We start from the raw sequence: 27,973 nt of genomic DNA, 5'->3' as shown, positions 1-27,973 counted from the left end.
CAGTACATGGAAAGGAACTTAACAAAAAAATGCACCGCAGCTGGATGAACATAGGTCAAAGGGCATTCAATACTGGCACGCCAAAAATGTTACAGTATATTGACAGCTATATACTAATATCAGGAGAACTGAAAAGACCATTGACCATGTCTAAAACTACAATAACACAAACGCTGTTGTGCACATGGCAATAGGGTGCATGTCCAGCACGCGCGCTGCACCTGTCCGTCTGCGGCGCGCTCCTCCGCAGCTTCAGGGCCGCACTGCGCAGGCACCCTCGGCCCGCCTCGCGCTGACAGCGGCCGCGGCTTGCGTCATTTCTCAGCGACCTGGGAGGAATGCACTTGGCGCCAAGCTGGAAGAGCACTGGAGGTGCACACTGGCTTTAAACATTCAAGAAATCGTATAGAATATACGATGGTGAGTATAACTTGCGGCGTTCGTGGCTTTGCAAGCACTGTTACTGCTGCAAGTTTCGAAATGTGCCATTTCGCTTACAGAGAAGTACGTTTGACTTGGAAGTAGCTCTGGCTTAAACCGAGATTTAAATTAAAGTGGTGGGGTAGTACTTTATTCACACCTTTTGCAAAAATGCCTTATTTTTGCAAGCATCTAACACACACATTTTTTCTTAGAGTTGGCACTTAACATGAATGCGTAGTTCTCATGCACTAAAAGAGGTGTGAGCTTGCAGAAACGGAGACTAATCGGATTAAGACGTTCGAGAAACGTGCTCAATGTAATACTGTTTTTCTGAACGCATACGGATTCGCAAAGTACATTTCGATTTAGAATGTACATTGCGCTTACTAAAAATATCGTGCGCTGCAGATCTGCGATCTGTCGTTTGACTGGAACGATGTTTTGATTCGGTAGAGTTATCACAGCTGTGACGAATTTATAATTCAGTAATTGCTTTAAAAATCAATTCTGTTAAATGCTGCACGTTTCAAAACCCCTTAGCTGGAAAACTGAGAGATACGGGAGAGTCAATTACCAAAGCTCTGGGTACGCGGGAGGGGAAATTGCAGATGTGCACATATGTTCTTCCTGTCCACATGTCAAAGACGAGTGAACTGCAGGGACTGATTGTGCTGATTGTAACAGTTAAGTAATTGGGGGTTGTGTAGAAGACTGTAGCCCTCCGGGACCCGTGTTGGACACCCCTAGTTTTCACATATGCAGATCCTTTTGGGTTCAACCTTACAGTAGCTGCATCCACATGAATCCCGTGGCTGTTTCTCACCTCATTACAGGATGCTCATAAAGCATTTGTATTGGGAGAACTTGTTGAGTATTTCCTAATGTAAAACAGATCAAATACAAATTTCCCTATCGTGTACAGATCTTTTTTAAAAAAAAAACCAACATTGTCCCGCTCTCGCATTCAGCCAGGTTGGAAAGTCCAGCTCTCATGACGGGGGACCAACTGACACGTTATTTTGGTTCGGAGTGCTAACCTTGCGTGGCCGTGTGTATCGTTTGCAGGACATAAGAAAGTATTTCCAGTCTCAGTTGCAAAACCAAGCTGGGGAGAAGGAGAGGCTGACAAAGAACAGGTCCTCCAAAGCTGAGGGCGATGTGAAGGTGAAAAAGTCTGGATCCAAGGTCAGTGCTTGACAGGAAACTGATAGAGAGAGCGGTCACCTGTCTGGGCCAGCGTGTCCCAGAGGTCTTCGTGTATGTCCGCAAGGCATGGCACGCAGGCCTGGATTCAATGAAAGAGCTCTGGACTCGCCCACAAGTCGCTGCAGCCAGGCCCGGTTCTGAATCATGATTCTGTTGGGGGGTGTTTGGCATTTACCCCCCATAAATCAACCAGCAAATCTGGGGTAGGGAAGTTGGGCTTGGAGGGTGGGTCCCAGCTGTGTTCTAGTCTGGGCCCCGTCTAGTCCAGATTGTAATGTGGACAACCATGTCGCTGCAGCCAGGCCCGGTTCTGAATCATGATTCAGTTGGGGGGTGTTTGGCATTTACCCCCCATAAATCAACCAGCAAATCTGGGGTAGGGAAATTGGGCTTGGAGGGTGGGTCAAAGCTGTGTTCTAGTCTGGGTCCAGATTGTAATGTGGACAACAATAACATCTTGGTGTTGGCAAGTCCTTAAAGGGGAACTTCAACACTGTTTTTATAGTTCCGTGGTTCGAAAGAATCACTTGGGTGAGTGCATTTCCAACCACAGTAAAAGTAGTTTGCAAAAATTTCGTTTACACCACAATATAGACGAAATTTCCAAGTATCCACGGCGCTGAGTCCTGCGATTCAGAATGAGACAACAAAACTTCCGGTGACGTGATGCAGCTTTTTACATTGTAAACAAACAGGCTTTTGAATCCAATTTTAATCCAGTAGAAATATTGCTCTCGATTTTGTGACGGTTTTGCTGACAAATGCTACTTATTTGTTAGCTCTGCACGCAGATGACATTGGAACATTTCTGAGGTGAAATAGCTGCGGTACAACCTGTACTTATTTGCTCATACATCGCACTACATTAGTCATTATAGTGACTAGTGAGCAGGAAGGGCAACATCACGTCTCAATTTGTGGGAACTCGAATGCGAGTTTGTGACAACATTGAGACTTAGTGCTGTCAGAAAGTTCACACTTTTATGCTTAATTTGAAATTTGTAAATCTTTTTATAAAGTCAATGCATTTATTTTGTTACTGAGATCTAATAACCAGTATGAGAAATTGGGAGTGCAGTTCCCCTTTCAGCACGAAATACGTGTTAAAACACAATAACAGGCACTGAATGGTGCAAATCAGCGTTGAGAAACTACTTGAGCAAGCTTACAAACCAGGGGTCACCATTCTAGCCTGTATAGAAAGTGACAGGTTCCGAAATCTGCATGGTTGTCTCAAAGATGTTTTTGTTTTGTTTTTTAGCAGTTCCTACAGCTCCTTTCATTGATCTCAGGTGAAAATTGACAGTGTTCATTTTAAAGGGAAATTGTCCCCATCCATTAGGATGGACCTCATCTTTAAGGGAACGCATCACTTCTGTTACAAAACAGTTTGACAGGTTTCAACAGCTGTAGGTCACTACTAAAGCCAGAAAGCAGTGTGTTTCATTAGTAGTATTGCAGTACTGGGTGTACAAATGTACTGTATAAGGTAAATTAAATTAATAAACCTGAACATCGACCAGAAATGGGTCAGACTGCAGTGCATTGAGAACCTTATCTGTTTCCTCATCTGCATCTGTGTTGTGTGTTTCAGGGGAAGAGTCCAAAAAGTGATGATAAGTCATCGGTAAAGCGAAGGAAACGTAACATCATCAACTCAGGTGTGTCCGCTTGAAGTCCCCTCCTGACATGGCAGACGGATGGCTCTGATGATGGCCCACACTCTGGTCTCGCACATTTCCTCTATTACTGGCAGAATTGAATTTCTGTGATGTGGGTCAGCTGGAGTTTAGGCCTTCAGGCCAGCGTGCTGATACTTATTGTTTCTTGGAAAAGCTGATGAACGCCCTCTGAGTGGGTGTCAGATTGGAAGCAAAAGATCATAATGTTTCCTGGGCAAAATTGCTTTTTTTATCACTTTCTTCCACCATCGTAGTCTTCATGACTTTCAAATATGAGTACAAATGGGTTGACAAGCTGTGTTGTTCTGTTGCCTGGCCAGCATAATAGTAGGCAATAACGTGGCCCCCTTACATATAGCCTGAAGCTCTAGAGAGATGGTCCTTGGGGTGAAATCCCTGGATTTTAGAAGCACTAAAAGTAAATGGCTTGATAAGCACCTTCTCTGTTGACGAGTTTTGTATGAATGATATAAACAAGTGTCACGTAGAGGCATTGGTAATTCAATTCAGTGAGTGTTGAGAGAATGGTTCGAAACAGTGCTCACTTTTGCAGTTGAAACTGAAGCAAAAGAGAGATGCTTTCTCTATCGCTGACATTTCTCAATATTGTTGCAGATAAAAAAGACAGCTGCATTTTCATTTTTACGCATTATTCAGGATTGCACATCACAATGTGCCATTATTCATGAGTAAGTTATGTTAAGAAAATATTAATTATTTATCAAGGGCCAAAAGATCTTAAATGCAGTGTGCTTATCCTGTTTTTCTGCTAAGAACAACTGCTGCTGATCGCTGCAAACAAGTACTAAATACTGAGGGTTTATGCATAGATTACACCACAACAAGGCACTCATTCATTCATCTGATACCTGCTCATAATATACTAAAACATAATCTGTATTTATGGAAAAAATAGACATAAAATGATTTTTCTTGTAATATATATTTTGCATGTAGAAGGTATTGAAATGTAGGACTATGTTATTTAGCCACTTCCTAACTTAACTTGCACTGCAAATTGTAGCATTGCGATGAATTAAATAATAATGTTCAAAATATGTGAGTATGCCAGTAAGGAAGTACTGGTGATCCCTACATAATATTCCATGGGTTTCAGCTCTAGGGGGAGCTTAGTAAGTGATCTATCTGGAGACCAAAACTGCCAGAAAATAATTCACAACCTTTGGAAGGGCTGCTTCAGCTCTGTATCTTTATCTAAACTAGAAACGTGACTAAAAACCTTCATAGAGCTTAATAGATGCAGTCGAGCTGCCCCTGCCTCATACATACTTTTTGCATGTAAAGGCAAATTGAGAATATTGTGGTAGTGATGTTCTTGAAGGTCTAGGCCTGATTCTGTTTGACACAGATGTCAGAGCAGGAGAGCTTGCATCTGCTGGTACACCACAAGAGTTAAGGGACTCATTGGTGAGGTTAGAAATAGATAAAGAACACAGCAGCTAGGTCCGGACAGGGGCATAGGACTAGTGTTCGAAATGCAGTCAGTAAGTCCCATTTTACTCCCATCTCAGTCACATATGTATCACACGCAGCAGTGACACTGAGAGAAGCCTAAACCTGTGACAGCAGCAGTGGGTGTTGTTGTCATGACTGCTGTGTGTCATCTTGTGCAGGAATTGCAAGTGTGCCACAGTTTGAGCAGTGGGAGCAAAGGAGGACTTACTAGCTTGTAGGACAACTGTGACCTCTCTCACAAAAATCGGAATAGGAGGAGGAAATGGTTACAGTGCCTTGCGAAAGTATTCGGCCCCCTTGAACTTTTCAACCTTTTGCCACATTTCAGGCTTCAAACACAAAGATATACATTTTTTATTTTATGTGAAGAATCACCAACAAGTGGGACACAATTGTGAAGTGGAACGAAATCTATTGGATTTTTGAAACTTTTTTAACTAATAAAAAAATGAAAAGTGGGGCGTGCAAAATTATTCGGCCCCTTTACTTTCAGTGCAGCAAACTCACTCCAGAAGTTCAGCGAGGATCTCTGAATGATCCAATGTTGTCCTAAATGACTGATGGTGATAAATAGAATCCACCTGTGTGTAATCAAGTCTCTGTATAAATGCACCTGCACTGTGATAGTCTCAAGGTTCTGTTGAAAGCGCAGAGAGCATCATGAAGACCAAGGAACACACCAGGCAGGTCCGTAATACTGTTGTGGAGAAGTTTAAAGCCGGATTTGGATACAAAAAGATTTCCCAAGCTTCAAACATCCCAAGGAGCACTGTGCAAGCGATCATCTTGAAATGGAAGGAGTATCAGACCACTGCAAATCTACCAAGACCTGGCCGTCCCTCTAAACTTTCAGCTCAGACAAGGAGAAGACTGATCAGAGATGCAGCCAAGAGGCCCATGATCACTCTGGATGAACTGCAGAGAACTACAGCTGAGGTGGGAGAGTCTGTCCATAGGACAACAATCAGTCTTACACTGCACAAATCTGGCCTTTATGGAAGAGTGGCAAGAAGAAAGCCATTTCTCAAAAATATCCATAAAAAGTCTCGTCTAAAGTTTGCCACAAGCCACCTGGGAGACACCCCAAACATGTGGAAGAAGGTGCTCTGGTCAGATGAAACCAAAATCGAACTTTTTGGCCACAATGCAAAACGATATGTTTGGCGTAAAAGCAACACAGCTCATCACCCTCAACACACCATCCCCACTGTCAAACATGGTGGTGGCAGCATCATGGTTTGGGCCTGCTTTTCTTCAGCAGGGACAGGGAAGATGGTTAAAATTGAGGGGAAGATGGATGCAGCCAAATACAGGACCATTCTGGATGAAAACCTGTTTGAGTCTGCAAAAGACCTGAAACTGGGACGGAGATTTATCTTCCAACAAGACAATGATCCCAAACATACAGCAAAATCTACAAAGGAATGGTTCACAAATAAACGTATCCAGGTGTTTGAATGGCCAAGTCAAAGTCCAGACCTGAATCCAATCGAGAATCTGTGGAAAGAGCTGAAAACTGCTGTTCACAAACGCTCTCCATCCAACCTCACTGAGCTCGAGCTGTTTTGCAAGGAAGAATGGGCAAGAATTTCAGTCTCTCGATGTGCAAAACTGATAGAGACATACCCCAAGCGACTTGCAGCTGTAATCGCAGCAAAAGGTGGCTCTACAAAGTATTAACGCAAGGGGGCCGAATAATTTTGCACGCCCCACTTTTCATTTTTTTATTAGTTAAAAAAGTTTCAAAAATCCAATAGATTTCGTTCCACTTCACAATTGTGTCCCACTTGTTGGTGATTCTTCACATAAAATAAAAAATTTATATCTTTATGTTTGAAGCCTGAAATGTGGCAAAAGGTTGAAAAGTTCAAGGGGGCCGAATACTTTCGCAAGGCACTGTATTTTTGTTTCCCACTGAGTTGTGCCATTTACCTGAAGTGCATTTTCTACAACTTGTAAGTCAGAGTGTGCCCGGACCAGTAGTATGAAAATTGGGAATGGTGTACATGAAGATCTTTATCCTGCCTTTTGGCTGTTTGCTCAGTTGGCAGTGTGTTTTATGTGTTGCCCTGTTCTGCTCTTGGTATGTATTGTCAACTGCAGATTCAGAAGAAGAAGTGCCAGACAAGAAGCCAAAGATATCCTCGAAAGAGATCAAGAAACCTGCAGCCACCCCCAAAAAGGGTCCTGTGGAATATGTGTCAGATACAGGTAAAAAGCAGTGTTTTCTAAACTAAAACAGATGCTCTTATTTAGCTAAATGATGTACACAAAGCTCAAGTGCATTGAAAACATCCTGAGAAGTTACTGAATTGCATGGTTATACAGGCACAGACAAAAACTGCTATGTGTAGCCAAGGTAAATGTAGATGGCACACTGAATTGGTCAAGATTAGATTTTTACATAGTTTACTGTAAAAAAAAAAAAAGTATAGTTAAAGATTTGGTGCTTTTTATAAGTTTACTTTTGATTTTTACAAGAATAGTTTTGATTTTTTGCAGATTAAAGCTGATAAAAACTCTAGCACTATTTTGCTGTCTTTTGTGCTGTGCCTAAATGATTAAAATAGGATTCGGAGGAATTAAAAAATGAAATCTCACAATTTAAACCAATTCTGCTGTATATGATTGGGTGATTTCTGACTTAATTGGTTCCTCATTTAAATATTTGCATTACTGCATATTTTGAGTACAGCTAGCTCTTTAAATCTAAATATTAAATAATACTAGTTGCGTAGTGAGCTGTCTTTGTGACATTTGTTCTATTTGCTTAAGTGCTGTCTTCAGACAGAAGATCTAAAAGAATCAACTACTGAGTGTGGAGAGAGATTATAATTAGATCTGAGAGGGTGTTTATACAGTAAGCAGTTTATTTCAGCTCTACGCCTATCCTATTTTCAATGCAGGTAATAGAAAATATGTATTTTAAATAGAAAATGGGTGACCCTGAGCTTGAGGACTTACAGCTGAATTTGAGCTTATGTAAAACCCTTAATGTACTCCCCAAGGAAATATGGTGATACAATAAAAAAGGCTAATTAAATGGCAATCTGTATCGCTAAATGAGTAGAATTAAGGTTAGGGGAAGTTTTAGGTTAAAACTATGCAATACATGACTAAAACCTCGTTTAAAATATTGTGTATACAATTAAGGTCCCAATTTTACAACACATCACTTTGCTGCCGTGTTTAAATATTGCCCTTAAAGGCGTGTCTTAGCTAAGTTATAAAACTGAATCTCTTTAGTCTTGAATGGTGATGAGGGGTGTGTGTATAGCGCAAGTGTTTAAGCTCCCGAGGTGGTATTGTCAAAGTGAACTCGGAGCAAGTGCAAAACAAGAACCCCGAAGATGCAAGTGGAAACTACAGGAAAGCGGATTTAGAATTGAATCCAGGGATTCGCAGAGGGCTATGAGGGTCTGGGGTCATTGCCGAAGAGGATTCTCCGCTGTTGTTTACGCTGGAGGAGGTCCCTGGACTAATACAAGATGGGAGCAAGATGGGATACATGACCTTTTCTCATTTGTAGTCTTTCTGTTTTCATTGTTCATGCACTTTGCCTACTGCAGATTCAGAAGAAGCAACAGACAAGAAACCTGATACACCTGCAAGCGAGGCCAAGAAATCTGCAGCACCTGCCAAGAAGGAGGCGGTGGAATACGTGTCAGGCACAGGTAAAAGACACTGCCTGGAGACCAAAACACATTTCTTTTCCTGGGTGGTGTACGCATTGGAGATTCTATTCAAAATATTTCTTCTTCTTGTCAATTTAAAATTTTGGATGATAGGTTATGGATTATGATACTCGTGGCCAGTGCGTTTGCTGCAGTCGAAGGTGGAGACTAAGACTGTGAAGTGCAAGTACATTTGAAAGTCTGGTCTTGTTTGCTTATGGGGTTTCATGACTTCAGTAGTGCTGACTTCTTCAGCAAAGACGCAAGTTTGTTTAATAAAGCAGACTTACTGTACGTCTATAACACCCAAGTCACTGTTTTTGTTTCAAACTTTTAATTTGATGAAAGCCCCCTAATTGAAATATGGCTTTTAAAATAGTTTAAAAAATCCAACTGAATTTGGGCTGTTTGGAATTTTTTAATTTTGTGGATAAATTGCCTCCTATTGTTCTATGAACGTGTTTCATGTATGGGTTTTTTAATTGCTGTAATGGTCACCTAACAGTATAAGTGTTCAGAAGAAGTGCAGTTTTCTGTTTGTTTCTTAAAGGAAGGCACTATACAGACGTACTATGGTAAAAACTTAACTTGAACTGACAATTCTGTTAATTCCTATAAGTAAACATCTATACTGTGTCCCTAAACAAATTGAGTATAAGTGTACCAAAGTGTGTGCCACATGTGATGGAATCGTAACTTTTAAGAACCCCAGAAATGCATCTTTAGTCTGCACTTTCACAATTTGTAACCCCCATTAATTTTTTTCTGGAGACAATACATGATCCACCTGTGGAAGGCTTGTGGGATACAGTTATTGGGTAGGGAATCCGCTACTTCGATGTAGATAAATTCTCAAGAAACGTGTTAATCTGAACTAATGTCACCTCTTACTTTAAACTTAATGGCCATAACAAAGTTCACCAGGGCTTTGTGAGCGGACTTTTCCCCCTTGCCAATCTTCCTGATTCTGAACACCTTATCTGTGTCTCTGTTGCTTTAGGGCACACTGATTGTATCTATGTGCAGGTAGTGCATGGCTGTGGTGGTTGTCAGTGTGTTACACATTACAGCAGTGATCAATAGAAAAAACGCCAGTACCTTTGGAAACCACGACTTGGTGATGTAAGTTATGATTATTAAAAATCCAAGCAGGCTTAATGTAACTCATACAGCAGTGAAGGGAAATGCAAAATTAACTGAGCTACAAGTCAGATGTGTGTATAACAATATAAAAGGCAGAGCAGTATACTGTACTCAGTTTCAGATTCTGAAGCTCCTTCAGGCAGATGAAACTATACAGTACATACAGCACCACGCAGTGATGGGAGTCTGCTATGCTTTCCTGATTTCATAAGTGTCCAGAGTACTTGACATGACACGAGTTCCTCCAGACAGGACTGAAGTTAAGTTTGGTCTCTTATCTGTTTTGTTTGAATTGTCCAGCTGTTTAGCAAGGTGGTTTTTGTATGATTTCACTGAAATCATGAGAGCACTATTTGTGAGTAATGGTGACTCTTAATTGATTTCATTCTAACAGAACTGTAGGATTTGCACACACGAGTCTTGTGTAAGATGCAGAATATGAAGCTATTAAGTGATTCACACCTGCTAAAAAATGATATTTTTTATCTAGTACCTTTAAAAGCTGCTTCTCAATGTGCTTTGCAGTTCGAAAAAAGGCGCACAATATTACTACACCATTTCAGAAAGGGTTTGGAATACAGTAGGAAAGCAAAAGAACAGACACAAATAATACATTTAACACAAACATTGAGCCATCTGGTGTATGTTTGTGATGGACATGTCTGGCCTTGATTGGCGTGTTAGGGTTTTGGGTCTGTTGACCAAGAAGCAGTTGTTCCTTATCTAACCAATACTTGGTTATTCAGTATACTAAGAAGAAATAGCTCCGGGGTTACTGTTTTTAACAGCACAGTGAAGTTGCCGTGAATCATGGAGATGTAAGAATAATAAATATTTTGACAAAGCGGCATTAGAACCTCTCAGCTTAAAGCATTCATAGCTAGTTATTGCTCATGCATTATTTCAGCAGGGATAAAAACACTTGCAGGAGTGTTTCAAGGGCTTCTGCTTCACGCCGGCTTGAGACGTAGTCATAGCTTTGTCTTCTCTTCAGCCAGGTCTTAATAATAGTAATAATTGCTTACACTTGTATAGCGCTTTTCTGGACACTCCGCTCAAAGCACTTTACAGGTAATGGGGACTCCCCTCCACCACCACCAATGTGCGGCATCCACCTGGATGATGCGACAGCAGCCATAGTGCACCAGTGCTCTCGCCACACACCAGCTATCAGTGGGGAGGAGAATGGAGTGATGAAGCCAGTTCATAGATGGGGATTATTAGGAGGCCATGATTGGTAAGGGCCAATGGTAAATTTGGTCAGAACGCTGGGGTTATACCCCTACTCTTTTCGAGAAACACCCCAGGATTTTTAATGACCACAGAGAGTCAGGGCCTCGATTTAACGACTCATCCAAAGGATGGCGCCTTTTTACAGTATAGTGTCCCCGTCACTATACTGGGGCATTAGGACCCACATAGACTGCAGGATGAGTGCCCCCTCTAACAGCTCTTCCAGCAGCAACCTTAGTTTTTCCCAGGAGTCTCCCATCCAGGTACTGACCAGGCTCACACCTGCTGAGCTCCAGTGGGCTGCCAAGTTGTGAGCTGCAGAGTGATATGGCCGCTGGCATCAACAGGTCTTGATACCGTCGGCGCGGCTTTCCTCCTCTCTGCTGCGGGAGGAACTGCAGGCTGTAAAGCCGAGCTCAGCTCCCAGTGCGGTTCTCCACTGCTTCCCTAGGATTTTCCGGGCAGGGTGTATTATTCCCGGAGCTAGGTCGCATCCGCAGCTCTGAGAGCGCGTTGTCTGTGCTCTCCGTTCAGACGAAGAAGACGTCTTTGTGTCCCTGAAGACGCGCCAGAAGCCCAAGGGGAACAGCATGTCGTCCGCGGGGCGCCCAGGCAGCGGGGAGAAGAAGGTGGCAGGGAAGCTGCTGGCGAGCCCCCCGACCCCGAAACCCCTGGCCGTGGCCAAGCTCACCCCCACCTGCGCGCAGGACTTCTTCGGAAGTGGCAGCGTGCAGAGGTCCAGCGAGAAGCTGGTGGCCAGCCGCAAGAGGAAAGCAGTGAGTGGGCCTCCTCTAGTAAATCCACCAGTGAGGACATAAGGGGTGCAAGGGAGAGGAGGACATTTAGCCCTACCTGTCTAGGCTGTTTGGTTGTCTTCTTAGGGCACCATCATAGATAATTGCAGGTCAGCATCTGCAAAAAACATCCCAGCTCCTCTTAAAGTCTTATGTCATCTCACACGTAGGCAAGCGGCAGATCTGAGTCTCCCAGGTGATGAATTGCTCAACGCAGCATGTGTGGGGGTTATTCATTGCATAGCTTTTCTTGTCGAAGTCATTTTGACGTGCGCTAGGATGATCAGCCGGATGGTAGTAGCGATGTTAATTGGGGGGGGGGTGTTCTCTTCTCCCAGGTCTCGCAGGACCCCGACGACTTCACTGCAAGTGATGAGGCCATTGCGTGGCAGCTGCACGTCGACGACCAGGAGGTGAGCGCTGATGTCTGTCCTGCTGTGAAAGGCTTAGGCCCGCTTGTACACACCCGTTCACTATTCCTAAGGCCTATGAAGCTCAAACGTGCTACAGAGAATCTCTATTATAGATTGATCGTCCTGATTATGAAGTAGGACGGGATGAGATGTCCCGTGTTATTGCTCCGTGTCAAAAGATGGCATTTTTCTGGGAAAATTTGAATTATACTTTAGGAGTGCACTGCGATAAGAGCACTTTTCTCGATTGACTGAATGCGTTCTGTACGTGAAGAGCCTGCAGATGAGTAGCGTTAACAAGCGCTTCTGAAAGTGCTCGGAGATCTTGCTTCTGCCACCCAGTCTTCAAGGAGTCTTCACATCACTTTGGTTAAAAAGTGTTGATGTTATTTTAGAATCGGAGGAGTTGTTGCCTACAGAAATTAAAGTGATATGTATTACAGACAGTTTACAGATGCTGCTGGGTCTTGAAGGTTTTGAAGATTTTTTTCGTTGATGGCCTTGTTTTTGTCAATGGCAGGTCCTCAGACCCTCTGAGAAATGCGCGCAATGCCGAATTATCAGGCCTTCTGCGAGTTACAAAAGGAGGCCTGAATGGCAGAAATGGGGCCTGGCACGACATGCTTGATGGCACGTCTTTACAGCAGACCAGTGCTCCCAGCTTGTCACGCAGGGTCTGGTTGTTTAAGCTGAAGCATTGTCATTGTGCAGATCACCGCGTCAGACATTAGTGGGATTGATGTAGGTGCCCTCCCCCTTTCCCTGCTGTGGCAGTGTCACTCTTAGACCACGAAGCTGGGTAATTCCTGATCCTCTCGTCCTACAGTTCATTGGAAATACTCAGCACCACAGAACCTACACGTGTGTACCTCTTAGTCTGCTCTCTGCTGGGCTGTGTATTCAAGCCGAGTTTTTGTGGGGTTTTGCTCCAGAAAGTGAAAGTGACATCGATTTCCTCTCTGTTATTTCCTTGGAGGCAGGTGTTGTATCAATGGTTTCAGACTAGGATGAGTATCAAAGACGTCCTCCCTTGTGCACTGCAGGCATTGGGACATTTTGAGAGAAATTATAGTGGACGTACGAGCTTGCAAGAGAACTGTATGAGGGAAGAGAAGAACAGGTAACAGGCACAATGCTTTTTAAGAGAATGTTTAAAAACCAAAGAGACCAGGCAGGACTAGTGATCATTTTTTCAGAGGGTTGGAAGGATGAATTTAAGAGTGATTCCTGGGCCAGGCCAAAATGCTGCATTTGTAGCCTGTGAAGAAATATAATAATGTTCACAGCCCAACAGCAGTATGCTCAGGGAGAGATAATCTGATAATGCAAGTCAGAAAACATGCTCTCTCCTGAATGTTTGTGGTGTCAAAGACAGCAGAGGTGTGATCTGGCTAATCTAGCTCTGAATTGCAGAGCTATTTAGAGCAGCAGACTTAAAAAGCATGATTTTCATCTCTCTATGGTGTTCCAAAAACCAAATAATAAGCAATAAGACATGAGAGGGTGTTAATTTTGCTGGAAACGTTTTTGAGATGTTCACAACGACTTTCTCGTTGACCGGAGAACTCCAGTTAGCTGCTCTCGGAGTAGTGTGGAAAGGAAAGGCGAGTAAGGATTGGAAAATCTCAAGATGCAACATAATGAAGCCACAAAAGACGTCACAAAAGGCACACGGAGACTTTTGCAACTGGTCGATTTAGATCTGCCAATCTAACGTAAACCTGAAAAAGATCGTAATGCCATACCTGAGTCGCACTGAAGGGGTCAGCACAGGTACGTGTAGAGAAGTTGTTACTCTAGTGTTGTCTGTGCTTTAATCTCCCCCAGCCTGCCTTGCTGTTGATATTATCACTTAAAGCAGAGATAAGGTGCACACAAAGTTTTATGATGAGCTTTGTTGTAATGTAACTACTGTGGAAACCCATCTAAAAGTTGACCTTTGATTTTTTTAGTTTGTTGTTAATCTTTTTATTTCCCCTGTTATCACAGAGATTTGGATTAAATGTTGGGTTACCAGAGTCACTGTGATGTTTTTCTGTGCTGACAATGTTTATTATTGCCTGTAATTCTGTGATTGGGCTATGGTAGTCCTGTCTCCCTGTCTGCTTATGGTGTCCTGTATTCACAGCCCTGCTACTTCCTGATAACTGTGCCAATATGGCTGTACTGTGCCTCAAAGGCTGTGTGACTTCAGGAAAGCACAGATTCCTATGTGCACAAATTCAATAAAAATGCACATTCACGTACGAGGGAAAAAATATTTGAAATAAAGATCTATAGAAAAATACACAAAAGGTTCTTGTTTGAAATTGAAATTGTCTCTTTACTCCTACTCTATCCAGAAGGATCAAGCAGCATTCAATAAACCTTGTGTAGCAATATTTAAAGGAGGAGAGTTTGATAAGAATATGGAGCTAATGAATTTGTGAATTACTATTTCATAACTTTTTTTGTTCCTGTGAATTGACTAAGCCTGATTGGAAAAATAAACTGTTTTTTTTAGGTCATATGGGTACGTAGGTTCACGTAGGTTAAGAAAAAACAAAGTGTAAAAATGTTAGCATGACTGGTTGAAGTGTTTTGTCGCGTTTGACACTTTAATTCTGCCGTTAGAAACAGGCACACGAAGATGAGATGTTTGCGAGAACGCTGGCCATGATGGACGAGCCCACCAGACCCAAAAAGGTAACCCAAGAGGGAAAGAGTTCCGCAGAGATCTCGCATCACAGTGTCATATTCTCTTTCTGCTCGCCTCTCTCCTGGTGGCTATAAGCGGGTACGACCGTGTCCTCGTCAAGTTCTCCTGATTCTTTTCATTTCCATTGTCGCTATAGCAAAAAATCCTGCTGTAGTTATTTGTGAGTTTTCGTAAAAACTGTATGTGTTTTGTAAAAAAGAACAAAAGAGTGGAACACAGCAGAAACCCTCTCAACCTCCCTCCCCCTGATATCAGTTTTCCTCTTGAAGACCCCTTAGGCATGAATTACACCACTACAGTACTTTCTGCTGCTCCGAGAGGCCAAGATCCATGAGGTATTTAAAGTACAAATACATGCTTATTATAGAAATGGTTCAATAATAGTGTCTACGGAGAGTCCAGTACATTTTGTGAATACAATGGAAGCCATGATCATTGTTCTTCCCCCTCGATGTGACATAGAGAGCCCTTTAGATTGAATGTACTTCCTTAGTTAAAGCAAGCAGACTGTCTGCCAGTACGGCGGACTGTGGGCACTGCCGGATACAACAGGAAGGGCTTAGTGACTTCCTCTTTCCTGCAAAAGGCCCTGTGCCCTGGGCTGCAGTCCAGGTAAGATTGCAGCACAGATGCCCTCAGCTGTCAAAGATGACCGCCCTGGCTGCCTTTTGGGTGATGGAGCAGACAAAGAAGAGTGCACTAGGCCTTTTTCCATTTCCGTGCCATCTCCGAAGGCTTGGCAGCACGAATGTAATATACAAAAAGCCGAGGTGGATAATGAAAAGAGGTGGAGCCGAGACAGAAACGCTAAACAGTAGAACACTAGTGTGCAGATATTCCTTTGTCACATACTCTGGTTCTCAGCTCTGACAGATCCCCTGCGGACAAGTTTGTATTCTCAGAAAGAAAAGAACTGAGCACCCACAGGGCAGCATACTGGAATAGACACCGTATATACTTTTCCTCTCCTTGTGTTCTTTTTTACCGTAACGCTGAACAGATAGTAGGCAAGCACAGCTACAAATAAACTTCATGTACACTTCCAGTCAAGTCAGTGGAGCTCCAGAGAAATGTGGAGTTTCCCTATGGAATCGACCTGTCCATCGGGGCCTTGTCGGCTTCACAATTTGAGTTTGTGACCATCCAGCTGATACGGCATCTTCCACAGGTCCGGAAGGACTCAGTAGAGCAGCACCTCCCTGTGACTACAGCGAATAACAGCAGTCCAAGCACACCGCAGAAAAGCACTGAGAGACGAGCAGGTGAGAGCAGTTGCCAGTAAATAGAAGTGGAAGTCTGAGAAATGATAATAGTAACGGGATAACGTGTCACAAGCCTTATTTTATTATAGAGTCTTTATTAGTAAGTACTCTGAAGTGTTACGTAAGAGTGTACACCATAGACTGCCACTAAGAAAAAGAAATTGTTTTCAGAGAAAGAATGAAAAAAGGCCTGTTTTCAAAGGACAAACATACTAGACATGTGGGATTCGACAGTGGAAGAATCTCACTAGAGTCTGCAGTGTTTGGTGAATTGAATAGTTTCTCTTCCCTCTTCTTTCTCCCTGAAGCTCTCAGTTCACCGCACAACGGAAAGGAAGAGAAGCAGAGACCACAGGGCCAGGAGAGCCGTTCACACAGCCTCAGCTCCAAAGAGCCGTCTCCTCAGAAACCTTTGCCACAGAAGACCAGCTCCAAGCTGGCCCTCATGAAGAGAAAAGAGGAGACGATCAAGAGGGATGTCCCCGCGGAGCCTCCTTCGGAGAAACAGGCTGCAACGACACCCAGATCTGACAAGCCTCCCGTGAAGAAAGAGGCCGAAACGTCGCAAAGAAGTGACCAGATCTCGCCCATGAAAAAAACCGTGACAACACCGCCCAAAACCGACAAGGTCTCGCCAAAGACAAAACCCGTAACCACGCAGAGAAGTGATAAAATTTCTCCCTCAAAATCTGAGGTAAAAACAAGCTGGGCCTGATTTTTTTGTTTTGTTTTGTTTTACCTGGGTGTCTCTTCTTCATGTCATGTTCAACAAGAAACTAGTTTTAAACAGTTTATGTAGAGAAACGTGGGCGTTCTTCTGCCAGTGCGGGTGCTAAAACCAGATTCATCTATTTTGGTTCCTCCTGCAACCAGTCGACAAGCCCTGAAGAGTCGGAGAAGAAGCGGCTGAACTCTCAGGCCTATCGCAACTTCTTGAACAGGGAAGGGCCTCGAGCGCTCGGATCGAAGGAAATCCCCCAGGTAAAACGTTATGCGGACTCCCTTCCTGGGCGCGTTGTTTTCGCCCTCTGCTAGGATTCCTGAGTGTCCCTTCCTCTGGCGGGCAGGGTGCGGAGAACTGCCTGGAGGGCCTGACGTTTGTGCTGACCGGAGTCCTGGAGTCCATGGAACGCGAGGACGCCAAGTCTCTCATCGAGCGCTATGGCGGCAAGGTCACTGGCAGCATCAGCAAGAAGACCAGCTACCTAGTGCTGGGCAGGGACAGCGGGGCCTCCAAAACCGAGAAGGTTGGTATGCGGCTTGGAGTTTTTGTTGTTTTATGAAGGTTTTTTTGAAACAATGCGTAGGAAAGAAGTATTCTTCCTCTTCTGTACCTACCAAATTAGAATCGTTCTGTCTTTATGATGTACCCTGGGTAATCTGTTTCAAAGTTGTGTTCTCTCTAGAAAGGGTTTTGTGCCAATGTGTCGCTACCGACGCCTGTATAACTCCAGCCTAGCTTGGGGGGCTAAACCAGGCGAGGCTGTGTTTAAAAAAAAAAAAATCCCTTTTTCGCTTGATGCTTTCAGTGTGGTCTTGGCTGTCATTTCCTCTGTCGTTTTTAATCAGGCTCACAGCTTGGGCACTAAAATCCTTGATGAAGACGGCTTGTTGGATCTTATCCGCACCAAGCCAGGCAAGAGGTCCAAATACGAGCTTGCAGCTGAGGCCGAGGTGAGAAACGAAGGGGATCCTTGGTGCCCTGGGTGACCCCAGACAGCTCCTACCCCATGCGGACCTCAATTTTGTGTGATTTTTCAGCACAAGAAACCGAACTCAAAAGGCCCAGATAGACCTGTGAAGGCCCAGACCCCGCAGAAGGTGGCCACCCCAGGGAAGAAGACCCCCACTCCCCAGAAGGAGCAAAGGGGGGCGCCGGCGTCATCGCCCAGCACGGCGAGGGGCGAGGTTAAGAAGAGCCTGTCCTTCCAGCGCGAGCCGGCTGAGGTGAAAGCGCCACAGCCAGCCCGGCAAGAGAGCAGTGGAGGGGGCCTGCTGTGGGTGGACAAGTACCGGCCCCGCTCTCTGAAGGGCCTGATCGGGCAGCAGGGCGAGCAGAGCTGTGCCAACAAGCTGCTGCGCTGGATGCGCAACTGGCACCACAACAACGCCGGAGGCAGGAAAGCCCCAGGTACGCAGTTTTCCACACTGCCAGCAGAGGGAGACGCTGCCCTTCAGGTTCCAAGACCTTGTCTTGATCTTTTTACCCGACCGCTGTGCTCGGAGGCCCTGATCTCACAGATCGTCAAGTTGACGTAGGCCCTAAAGAGAGATGAGTATTTTCTTTGCATTTGGAGAATAGTACTTATTGTTAAATGTCCTAATTTCGGTTACAGCAACTTAGTCTAAAAAACGATCCAGTTTTTCTAATGTTTTTTCCACGGTTGTGTCAGGACTGCGTTTGTAGCTCAGGCTGCCGGTTCTCCTGACCTGGTCTCGGTTTCCGTGTCAGTTTTATTTACGAAGTCTCCTCAGCCTCCAAAACCCGGCCTTCCAAGTGTTTCCCTGTGTTTGTGTGCAGCGGCGAAGTTCAGTAAGTTTGGGGGGAAGGACGATGGCTCTGCCTTCAAGGCCGCCCTGCTGTCGGGGCCCCCGGGGGTGGGCAAGACGACCACCGCTGCGCTGGTCTGCGAGGTCAGTGAAAACGGGGGATGCTGGGAGCTGCCGACGCCATGGCCGCCATGCTGGTCATTGTGTTCGGCACCCAGGGTGGAGCCATGCTTGTTTTCCTTTTTGTCTGACTTAATCGTGGGATGTGTAGTCAGATCACACTCGTGTTGTCGTCGTCTGCAAAGATTTCAGATGAAGAGGTTCTGGCTATTGCCTCGTATACTTCCAACTGCTTCGATGTCAAAACTGACACGAGAGATTCAGAGCTCTGTCCTCTGGTCTCTTCTTTTGTCTGTTGACCCTAGTTCAGCGTGAGATGTTGTGGGAGGAGAGTTTTATTCACATTGTCAGTCATTTTGTTTGTGGGAAGAAAGTGAAGTGCATTTGTGCGACTGGGTACATTTGTGAGAAACGTGAAACTTTGATACCAAATATTCCAGCGGAAGGCTAGGGGTCTTCGTTGAAAGAGTCTCGTTTCCCTTGTGTCCAGATACCTGGCAGCCTTGGGGTCAGTATTTGATCAGTGCTTGTTTCCGTGTTCAGGAGCTGGGCTACAGCTATGTGGAGATGAATGCCAGCTCTACCCGAAGTAAGAACAGTCTGAAAGAAGTGATTGCAGAGTCCCTCAACAACACCAGCATCAAGAACTTTTACACAGGTAAAGTATTTGGCCTTTATTTATTTATTTTTCCTTGAGGACCACAGTTTTCACACGCGACTGGACATCTTACACAAGCTGTAGAAAAGAACCTTCTGTAACAGAACCGTCAAAGAACAATGTGGCTGAGGTGGAAAGGTGGTTGTCGGAGTCAAAGCGTATCCGTCTTTCGTGAAATGTGGAGTCACTTCTGATTGTGTGCTGTTCGTTTTGCCAGTGAGAATAGTATTGGTAGCAGCTTGTGCGCGAGTCTGGCAAAAGGAAGCAACAGTGAGGGCCTGAGTGCGAGTGGGCTGTCAGCATGCTAATGACCTCTGACCTTCCCAGGCACCTCTCAGACAGTCAGCAGCAAACACGTCCTCATCATGGATGAGGTGGATGGGATGGCTGGAAACGAAGACAGGGGCGGCATGCAGGTATCAAAACACTGATCCTAGAGAAGAGAGGCTTGGTGTTCGGTTACTTCAGGAGCTCACACTGAACACAGCTGGCTGTATCGTTTTCACCACCTTCTAGCTTAATATTTAAGTCATCTACTGTGTAGCTGCCAGCTTAAGAAATGGCCCCATGTGTCTGAAAAATGGTTATTTACTAATTTATTAAGTGGCATAATTGCTGTATCCTACCATGTCAGTGATATCTTTTATGCTTATGTAACTCTCTTTTTATTCCTTCTTAAAATGTGTATTCACATTTTCACATTAATGATAATTCACTTAAAAGTGAATTATCTAACTAAAAATACTGGGAGCCGATACCAACACTTGTCTGTAACTGTGCAACTGTAACAACCTCTAACCCCCTTCTCATGTCAGTAGAGGGAAAGGGATTGGATCACGTTGCAACCTTCGACCTTAGACCTGTGACCTTTCAGACCTACCTGTGCTTTAAATGCGAAAATGTACGCGGTGGTGTCTTTAAGTCCTGATGACTAAAGCCATGCGACCTAAGTCTCCAAAGTAAAAGTCAGTTTTCTCTTGTGTAGGATGCAGACTTGATTATTCATAGTTTTAGGGGTTCGTTTATATGTTGCCGAGCCTTGTAGCATGACCTCGGCGTACCCCTGCTTTCGTGGTCGCGATTTGGAAGATGTCTGCTCAGTGGGGGGAGCAGGGCTGCAGCCTAACCCCAGCGTGTGTTTGTGTCACCCAGGAGCTAATTGGGCTCATAAAGCAAACGAAGATCCCCATCATCTGCATGTGCAACGACCGGAACCACCAGAAGATCCGCTCTCTTGCGAACTACTGCTTCGACCTGCGCTTCCAGCGGCCGCGGGTGGAGCAGATCAAGGTGCGAGCCCGGGCTGTGTGCCGCAGTCGCCACCGAAGGGCAATGCTTTCTTCCAGATTTCCTCCGCGCAGGTCTCGCTTAATAAGAATGGGCTTAATAATAATAATAATAATAATAATAATAATAATTGCTTACACTTATATAGCGCTTTTCTGGACACTCCACTCAAAGCGCTTTACAGGTAATGGGGACTCCCCTCCACCACCACCAATGTGCAGCATCCACCTGGATGATGCGACGGCAGCCATAGTGCGCCAGAACGCTCACCACACATCAGCTATCAGTGTGGAGGAGAGCAGAGTAATGAAGCCAATTCATAGAGGGGGATTGTTAGGAGGCCATGATTGATAAAGGCAGATGGGAAATTTGGCCAGGACGCCGGGGTTACACCCCTACAGATGGGGTTGTCTGGAAACAACCCCATCTGGCTTGTTTCCAGACCTCCGAGATGCATTTCTGAGGGGTGTTTTCGTTTGTTTCTAATTTACCCCCTGCCGTTAACATTCCGAAGTGTCGTTTCTGCTGTCAGCTCTTCGCGTTCTGAAGTTTTTCGGATGACGAAACTAATGTGAGAGTAGCCAGCTTCAGGGGAGCCTTTGCAAAACGACTGGGAGCACTGTGCTGGCAGCCCTCCTGATGCCTGTAAACCACTGAAGGACAACCGGGCTTCCTGTCAGAATTAGCACTGGCCTGCAGGAGTCCACGAGCTGGGCTGTAATACAGGCCCTTCAGAAAAGACATGTCATATTTATTCATCATCTTAAAGCCCCCATGCTGTGAAAAGTACACCAGTGGATAGAGACTCCTGCGGTCGTTGCCAGAAAATGTTTTTTGAGATTCTCTGCAAGAACTTTTGCCATCTGCAGAAAGAAAGTGAAGGCCTTTCCCTTGATGGAGTAGGACAGTATTTCCTTCAAGAGCATTTATATCATTTTCTAACATCTGACGTGGCTCTGGCTTTCCTTTTTAGACACGTGATGTGCAGATTCATTTTCTGCCTGGTGCCATTAACTGTGCTTGTATTTTAAAATGAATCGTACGCAGTAACTATTCACTCTTTATTGCCTTCTCACTATACTATTACTACACACTAGAGCCTGTGGATTTCTTTGAAATAGAGTCAGTCTTATGCAGTAACCCTTTTTTAATAAAAAATGCTAAATAACTGAACCGAATTAGGAAACAGATTTTAGTGCCTCCTGCTGCTTGATGGGCAGGCAGTATATATATATAGGGGATGGGATCTCGCATGAATCTCTGCCCCGTGTTTGAGCTGTAGCTTGTAAATGTATCATTTAGATTTGTACAGTTTTCTAGAGAAATTTGGTATTGATTTTTCCAAACTTTTCGTTGGAAGTTATCCGATATTGAAAAATATTTGTTCTTGGCATCACGCTCCGGGTCTCTTTCTTCTTGCAATACAACGTCCTGCCCCGTCAGCTGTGTCCTCTGACGCAGCAGTACCATGGGCAGAGCTAGCGTGTTCTGCCATCTCCTTCAGGGTGCCATGATGTCGGTCGCATTCAAGGAAGGTCTGAAGGTGCCTCCTCCCGCGATGAATGAAATCATTCTGGGGGCCAATCAGGACATCAGACAGGTGAGCGAGCCTGCTGGAGACTTCACTCTGTGCCCGCGGTGTCTGCGAAGTTCTCCCCGTGAAGTAACTGCGCCCCCCCTCTTTATCCTTAATCCGCAGGTCCTGCACAACCTTAGCATGTGGTCGGCCCGGGACAAAGTGATGACCTACGATCAGGCCAAGGCTGATGCCAACAGTGCCAAGAAAGACATTAAAATGGTGAGGGTTTTTAACATTATAAGAAACTGCTGGATGAGATGCTCAACTCGGATTTTGGCACCACCTGCGACTTAGTCCTAATGACTGAACAATACGGGCCAAATGGCCATCTCTTGTTTCGTACAGTAGCTCTGCTGGTATTTTTCAGCTCATTGCATCTCTGATTGCAGAGGTGCAATGATTGCAATCATTTTAATCCAGATGTATCGACTGTCTTTGGCGTTTGATTTTGCTGGCGGAGCTGGGTCTAGATCCAGGCACCCCCAGGTTGACAAGTCGCGTGCCTGGACCCAGTTCGCCTGGTTTTAAAGGCTCTGCTTCAGTTTGTCCCACAGGGCTACTGGCAGGCTTGCTGGGTGATTTGCAGTGCCCCGTGCTGCAGTAGCACCGTTACTTAACCAGCCATCCGGTTTCAGGGGCCCTTTGACGTGTGTCGGAAGGTGTTCACGGCCGGGGAGGAAACGGCTCACATGTCCCTGATCGATAAGACGGAGCTTTTTTTCCACGACTACTCCCTGGCGCCCCTTTTTGTCCAGGAGAACTACATCCACGTCAAGCCGGCCGCCGCGGGGTAAGAGAGCTCGGGCAGCAGCTGTCAGACATTGCTTCAGGGTTATATTCACTTGGGAGGCCGAGTCCCGGGCAGCTGTGGTGAGAAGGCGGTGAGAAATTCCAGTATACGCTACCAGAATAAATGCGGCGTCGCAGTAGGGTATGAGGTCCTATCACTGCTGCTTAAAGACGTCAGTGTTCACAGTGTTTGGTCTGCGATTGAAGAAACTGGATGGCGGGTGGCCTGTCAGTTTGTGAAGAGTATTGACAGGGCTGGGCGTTGCCGTGGAGAACGGCAGGGAAAACCCCTGTTCTTAAGGACGCCGGGCGCTGTGAAAGGTCTCGTCGGCGCAACAACGTCCCCTCTTGCATTTCAGCGCGTGTGCGGCTCATCCGCTGCTCGGGGAGGCAGCGCTCCAGCCGAGCCTCAGTGTGCGTGCTGTCGCCCCTCTCCGCAGGAACAACGTCAAGAACCACCTGACGCTGCTGAGTAAGACGGCTGACAGTATTTGCGATGGCGACCTGGTGGACCGGCAGGTTCGCTCTCGACAGATGTGGTCCCTGCTGCCCACACAGGTAAGAGCCGCCTTCCGGTGCTCCTGAGCATCCTCAAGATGACACTCATCCTCAGAGGTGCGAAGATCTGGGAGGCCCCTAAAGAGTCTTAACAGGAGTAATTTTTTCCTCTTACTCTGTTGCCTATGCTTCATTCAAACCTAAGCACATAATGTAGATTTAAGATTACAGACGATGCACTGTATTGCACGATTGTATTGGTTTTATCGAGGTCTATTTTTATGTGTAACTGTCCTGCCACTGTGTATGGAGCAGAGGGTGGACAGATCTTGTGACACATGACATTTTTAAGCCCTTTTCTTAGGGGTAGGCAATATATTTCAATCTATTCATGCAGTGTCGATTAATATAATCAATATAATAAGCAGTTCTCATTCAGAATGATAAATGCTTGGAAAAGACATCAACACTGACATAACCTTAGGCTGGTGTTATAAAGAGGGCACCACATGTACTGTAGGGACTCATACATCACCGCAGAACCTCTCCGAAAGAAAGGCTTTTTATGTGAAGCCAGCATTATAAAGGGCAAAAAATGTTTCATTATAAAGGGCAAAAAATCTATTTCGATCTTCTGGCTTTCAAAACGTTCATTCAATTTATTTTATACACTATAGGTTGTTTTCATGGTTTGGACACAGTACTTACTAGTGCAGCAGAGGAATGATGTATCAGGTCAGTTGAAAGCGATAAAGCAGAAACTATTTTTAATAGGTTTTCAGCCTATGCCTCAACCATTTCCCAGGATTATTTTTGCCCATGATATTACTATAGTCAAGAGAAATAGCACATAATTTAAATCATCTTTATCTCTCAACCCTGCTTCAAGAAACAGGATCAAGCCTTTGATGGCTTTAGCTTGTTCACTAGCTTGTTATTGTCAGTGAGATAAACCCCCCTCTCCTGGTGTCCTGCTGTGTTTCAGGCTGTCTATGCCAGCGTGCTGCCAGGGGAGCTGATGAGAGGCTACATGAGCCAGTTCCCCAGCTTCCCCGTCTGGCTGGGCAAGTACTCGTCGACGGGCAAACACGACCGCATAGTCCAGGAGCTCGCGACGCACATGAGCCTCAGGTGAGATTTTTTTTTTGCGAGAGACGGGCCGAGCGCTTCGGCCGAGGGGTTTAATTTTTTGTTTCAGAGAATCCACTGTGACGGTGTTTCTTCCCCGCCTCTCAGCTTGGCACCTTGACCGCAGCCGTTACCCTCCCGACACGCACTCGCGAGGCATTTCGTCATTAACATCCCTTCCAAACTTCCAAAAAGGCTTTCCGGATCGTTGCGGGGGAGAAATGAGCCGCAGTAGAGGCCCCGGCTGGGCACGTGGTTGTGACTTTCCTTTTCGACCCGTCTCAAGCTGACCCGAATGTGCCCTGACAGGACCCACGCCAGCAAGCAGGCGGTGAATATGGAGTACCTGCCCTTCCTCCGGGACGCCCTGGTGGCACCCATGCAGCAGCGCGGGACGGAGGGGGTCGCCCAGGCTGTGCAGCGCGTGGACGACTATGACCTCATCAAGGAGGACGTGGACAACATCATGGAGATCAGCTGCTGGGGAGGGAGGCCTGACCCCTTTTCCAAACTGGACCCCAAGGTGACCCGACAACCCTGGGTGCTCTATACCCCAGCCCGTTCTCGTTTTGCTTTTCAGGCGGGGAAACGCATTCCAAGTTTCCCTCTGGACCGGATAGAGATTTATGTCAAGAAAGCAGGCAGTCCACCTGTCTTGTCTTGTGACTGTGGCAGTGAGGGGTCTTTATCAGTTCACTTGAGTTTTTGTCGTACGTGCATGTGAAATGAAATGCTTAATGCTTATATATTTATGCTCTGGGGAGATATGAGATAACTTGACATTGCAGTGTCTGCCTTTTTAAGGTCCTTTCCGTACTGACATTTGTTTCAAATGTATCCGTGTTCTAGCGCAGGTTTTTCTTTATAAGGAAACGCAAAAGGCTGACTAAAAGCATACAGACATGGCTGTGTTTTTGAGCGAAGGACTGAGGATATGATGGTGTCTCTCTGCCCAGCACTCTGGAGGGCCTGTCGTAACAAACATATTTCAGGACTACGCCGAAGAGTGCTGTGACTTTTATTCCTACGGATGCTTTTTGTATTGCAGGGAGCAGACGGAAGGATAGTTGAAGGAGTTGATTTGGAGTTAAGGATTCTGTAAGGCAAGCAACCTGAGCATTACAGTGTCGGATCCTACAAGTGCAGTCGGAGTAGGGGAGTTTAGAGGAGTGAAAGTGATGAGTAACCACATTGTAAAGGTGTTCGCTGGAGGAGTCTGAAGGGAGCTCACTGAAGATAAGAAACTCCTCTCAAATCTTGTGAGCATTATTTTCCCATTGTCTCCGAAGGTTAAAGCTGCCTTTACCCGCACTTACAACAAGGAGGTCCACCTCACCCCCTACTCCCTGCAGACTGTGAAGAAGGGCCGACGTGCCACAGTCACGAGCTTCGACCCCGAGCTGGGAGACGGGCCCGGCAACGACGAGGACAATGAAGAGGAGGATACCATGGACACGGACGCCATGATTAAGGTACGCAGGGAAAGGGTCCTGTGTAAGATGTGCAGTCAGAGTCAGGAAGGAATCAGAAAAGTTTCCGGCTCATCAGGGCGGAGGTAGTGTATCTGAGTGATTAGGATGGCAGTGTGCTTCGCCTGTATCTTATTTCATCTGTGCGCTGCTGGTGGATAAGGTCCCTGTATCTCTCTGACCCCCCTGTGCTGTATACCTAGGAAATGTCTGTTTTAAAGTTAACACAATTTCTTTCTTCAGGTTGTTATTGAATTACTGTATATGTCATTTGTGGATATTAGGATGGAAGACAACATCAGTCAGCGAAGCCTAGTGGGTTTAATCTGTCTGAAGTGAGTAATATGTCACACTGTAGTAACATTAGGGGAATACTGTGTGTCACTAAACGGTTCGGTCTGACGTCTAGCACACGAGCTTAAAACTCATGTAGCCTGTGGCAACAAAAGAATCTCGGTAATCATGAATTTAAAACTTCAGAATGAAGCAGTTCGAGTAGAATTACAGGACCTTTCCAGATAAATGTGGTTATGCTGCCTACTGCATCATGCCCGCAGTGTGAATATTGCCACGTGACACTTGTTGTGTATGAAATGTCCCTTTGCTCTGACAGAAGAAGAAGGTGAAAGTCTCAAAGGAAGCAAAGCAGGAAGGTCCCGCAGACTCTGGGAAGCGCAAGGCGAAAGGAAAAGGAAAAGGCAAGGGCAAGTGAGAGGTGGGGGGGGCGGGGGTGTATCCGACAAAGCCCCCCAGGACACGAGGGACACCTGGAACGTGGGCAAGGCTGCAAACGGGCACTCTGAGGCCACGACCGGGCTCAGAAGCTGGTGACGATTCAAAAACTTCCTTTCCTGCTGGTATGCTGGAAGGAGCACCTTATATGCAAGTAATAGAAATCTGGTAACCACATTAAAAATAGCTTCCGCTCTGCATATCACTAATGTGACGTGTTATACAAACATGTACCGACAGGTTCTGTAGATGTTGGTAGAGATGTAAAGCTGCACACACTGTCTTACTTGGTGGTTTTCACTGGAGCCTGTTTTTCACTCTTCCTAGCCATGAGGAGAAGTTGTTTTACGAACTACAAGGACTCAAATCTTAAAGGCTTAACTCAGACTTTTTTGCCAGTATTTATATATCCCAGCTGCTCATATCTTTAGAGTAGTGTTGATGTCATGATGACTGGTGATAGAGATGCTTTCACTGGATCGAGTTGTAAATATGAAGTGTACTATTTTTTTCCCCCCTAAGTTACTCTTTGCTGGACTGAAAATGAAGTGGTAAAGTATTGTTTACCGTCAATAAAAAGACTGATGTTTTCTTACTTGTCTGTCAGTTTGAACTGAGAATTCTCATGTCCTGCATTTATTGCTGTAAAGGTTTTTTGTATAATTTGCAAAGTTTTGAAGAAATAAAAAGATAACATACTTGAAATGGTTACATAGTTGTTTTTTTTTCGGAAAATGGAGATGGTTTCAGGATATCGGCCCAGAGGGGTGAAAGAGATGATGGCTATCCCAGACAGTGATATGCACATTCGTGTACTATCGGTGAGAAAGTGAAAAAACAGATCTGTGGGAGAGGTGTGATTAAGAATACGCTCCTTGGTTCTCCTGAGCTTTAGATTCGTGCCACCTCACTCTCATTCATGCCTGAACAAGGCTCAACAGCTTCTTGTGTTTCAGGCTAGTTTTTGTGTTGAGTTACCCCCATCTTTCTTATTGGTCTTAGTTCATTGGGTGGAGGGTCCAGAGTTTGTCGCCATAGGATCTCATGATCTCGCTGGGCATCTGTAAGCATCAGTATGGTAAATGTCCGGCCGCTCCCCAAAAGTCCTTTGTGGTACAGTTGTACTCTTTATACGCACGTATAAAATGAAGAAAATCATTACCTTTTAAATGAGAAAATGGATCACCAAATACTTTTTTGTACAAGAAATGTTTAAATT

General features: G+C 45.2%; 1 protein-coding gene across 1 annotated transcript; it reads left to right on the top strand.

Annotated features, from left to right (window-relative positions):
* The first annotated feature begins 273 nt into the window (after positions 1-273).
* Positions 274-27,459, top strand: rfc1 (replication factor C (activator 1) 1). The gene is made up of 26 exons (XM_088621632.1): positions 274-420; positions 1,489-1,608; positions 3,224-3,290; positions 6,891-6,998; positions 8,357-8,461; positions 11,372-11,613; positions 11,970-12,044; positions 14,658-14,729; positions 15,911-16,004; positions 16,313-16,698; positions 16,878-16,985; positions 17,072-17,251; positions 17,574-17,678; positions 17,766-18,135; positions 18,526-18,638; positions 19,158-19,272; positions 19,600-19,688; positions 20,425-20,562; positions 22,064-22,159; positions 22,259-22,357; positions 22,774-22,928; positions 23,368-23,485; positions 24,411-24,556; positions 24,863-25,076; positions 25,843-26,025; positions 26,636-27,459. The coding sequence occupies exons 1-26, from the start codon at positions 418-420 to the stop codon at positions 26,732-26,734; spliced, it is 3,600 nt and encodes a 1,199-aa protein (XP_088477758.1). The 5' UTR covers positions 274-417; the 3' UTR covers positions 26,735-27,459.
* Positions 27,460-27,973: the final 514 nt, after the last annotated feature.

Source organism: Lepisosteus platostomus, chromosome 1 (genome assembly GCF_059453375.1).
Source record: "Lepisosteus platostomus isolate fLepPlt1 chromosome 1, fLepPlt1.hap1, whole genome shotgun sequence".
In the NCBI taxonomy this organism is placed as follows: Eukaryota; Metazoa; Chordata; class Actinopteri; order Semionotiformes; family Lepisosteidae; genus Lepisosteus; species Lepisosteus platostomus.
Note: the sequence above shows the minus strand (reverse complement) of the source record. Positions and strands in the feature narration are given on the sequence as shown.

What these genes read in the sequence shown, in the direction of transcription:
- rfc1 (XM_088621632.1), top strand. An exon ending in AAGCACTGAGAGACGAGCAG is followed by an intron (nt 16,005 to 16,312) that starts GTGAGAGCAGTT and finishes TTCTCCCTGAAG; the next exon opens with CTCTCAGTTCACCGCACAAC. An exon ending in AGCTTGCAGCTGAGGCCGAG is followed by an intron (nt 17,679 to 17,765) that starts GTGAGAAACGAA and finishes GTGATTTTTCAG; the next exon opens with CACAAGAAACCGAACTCAAA.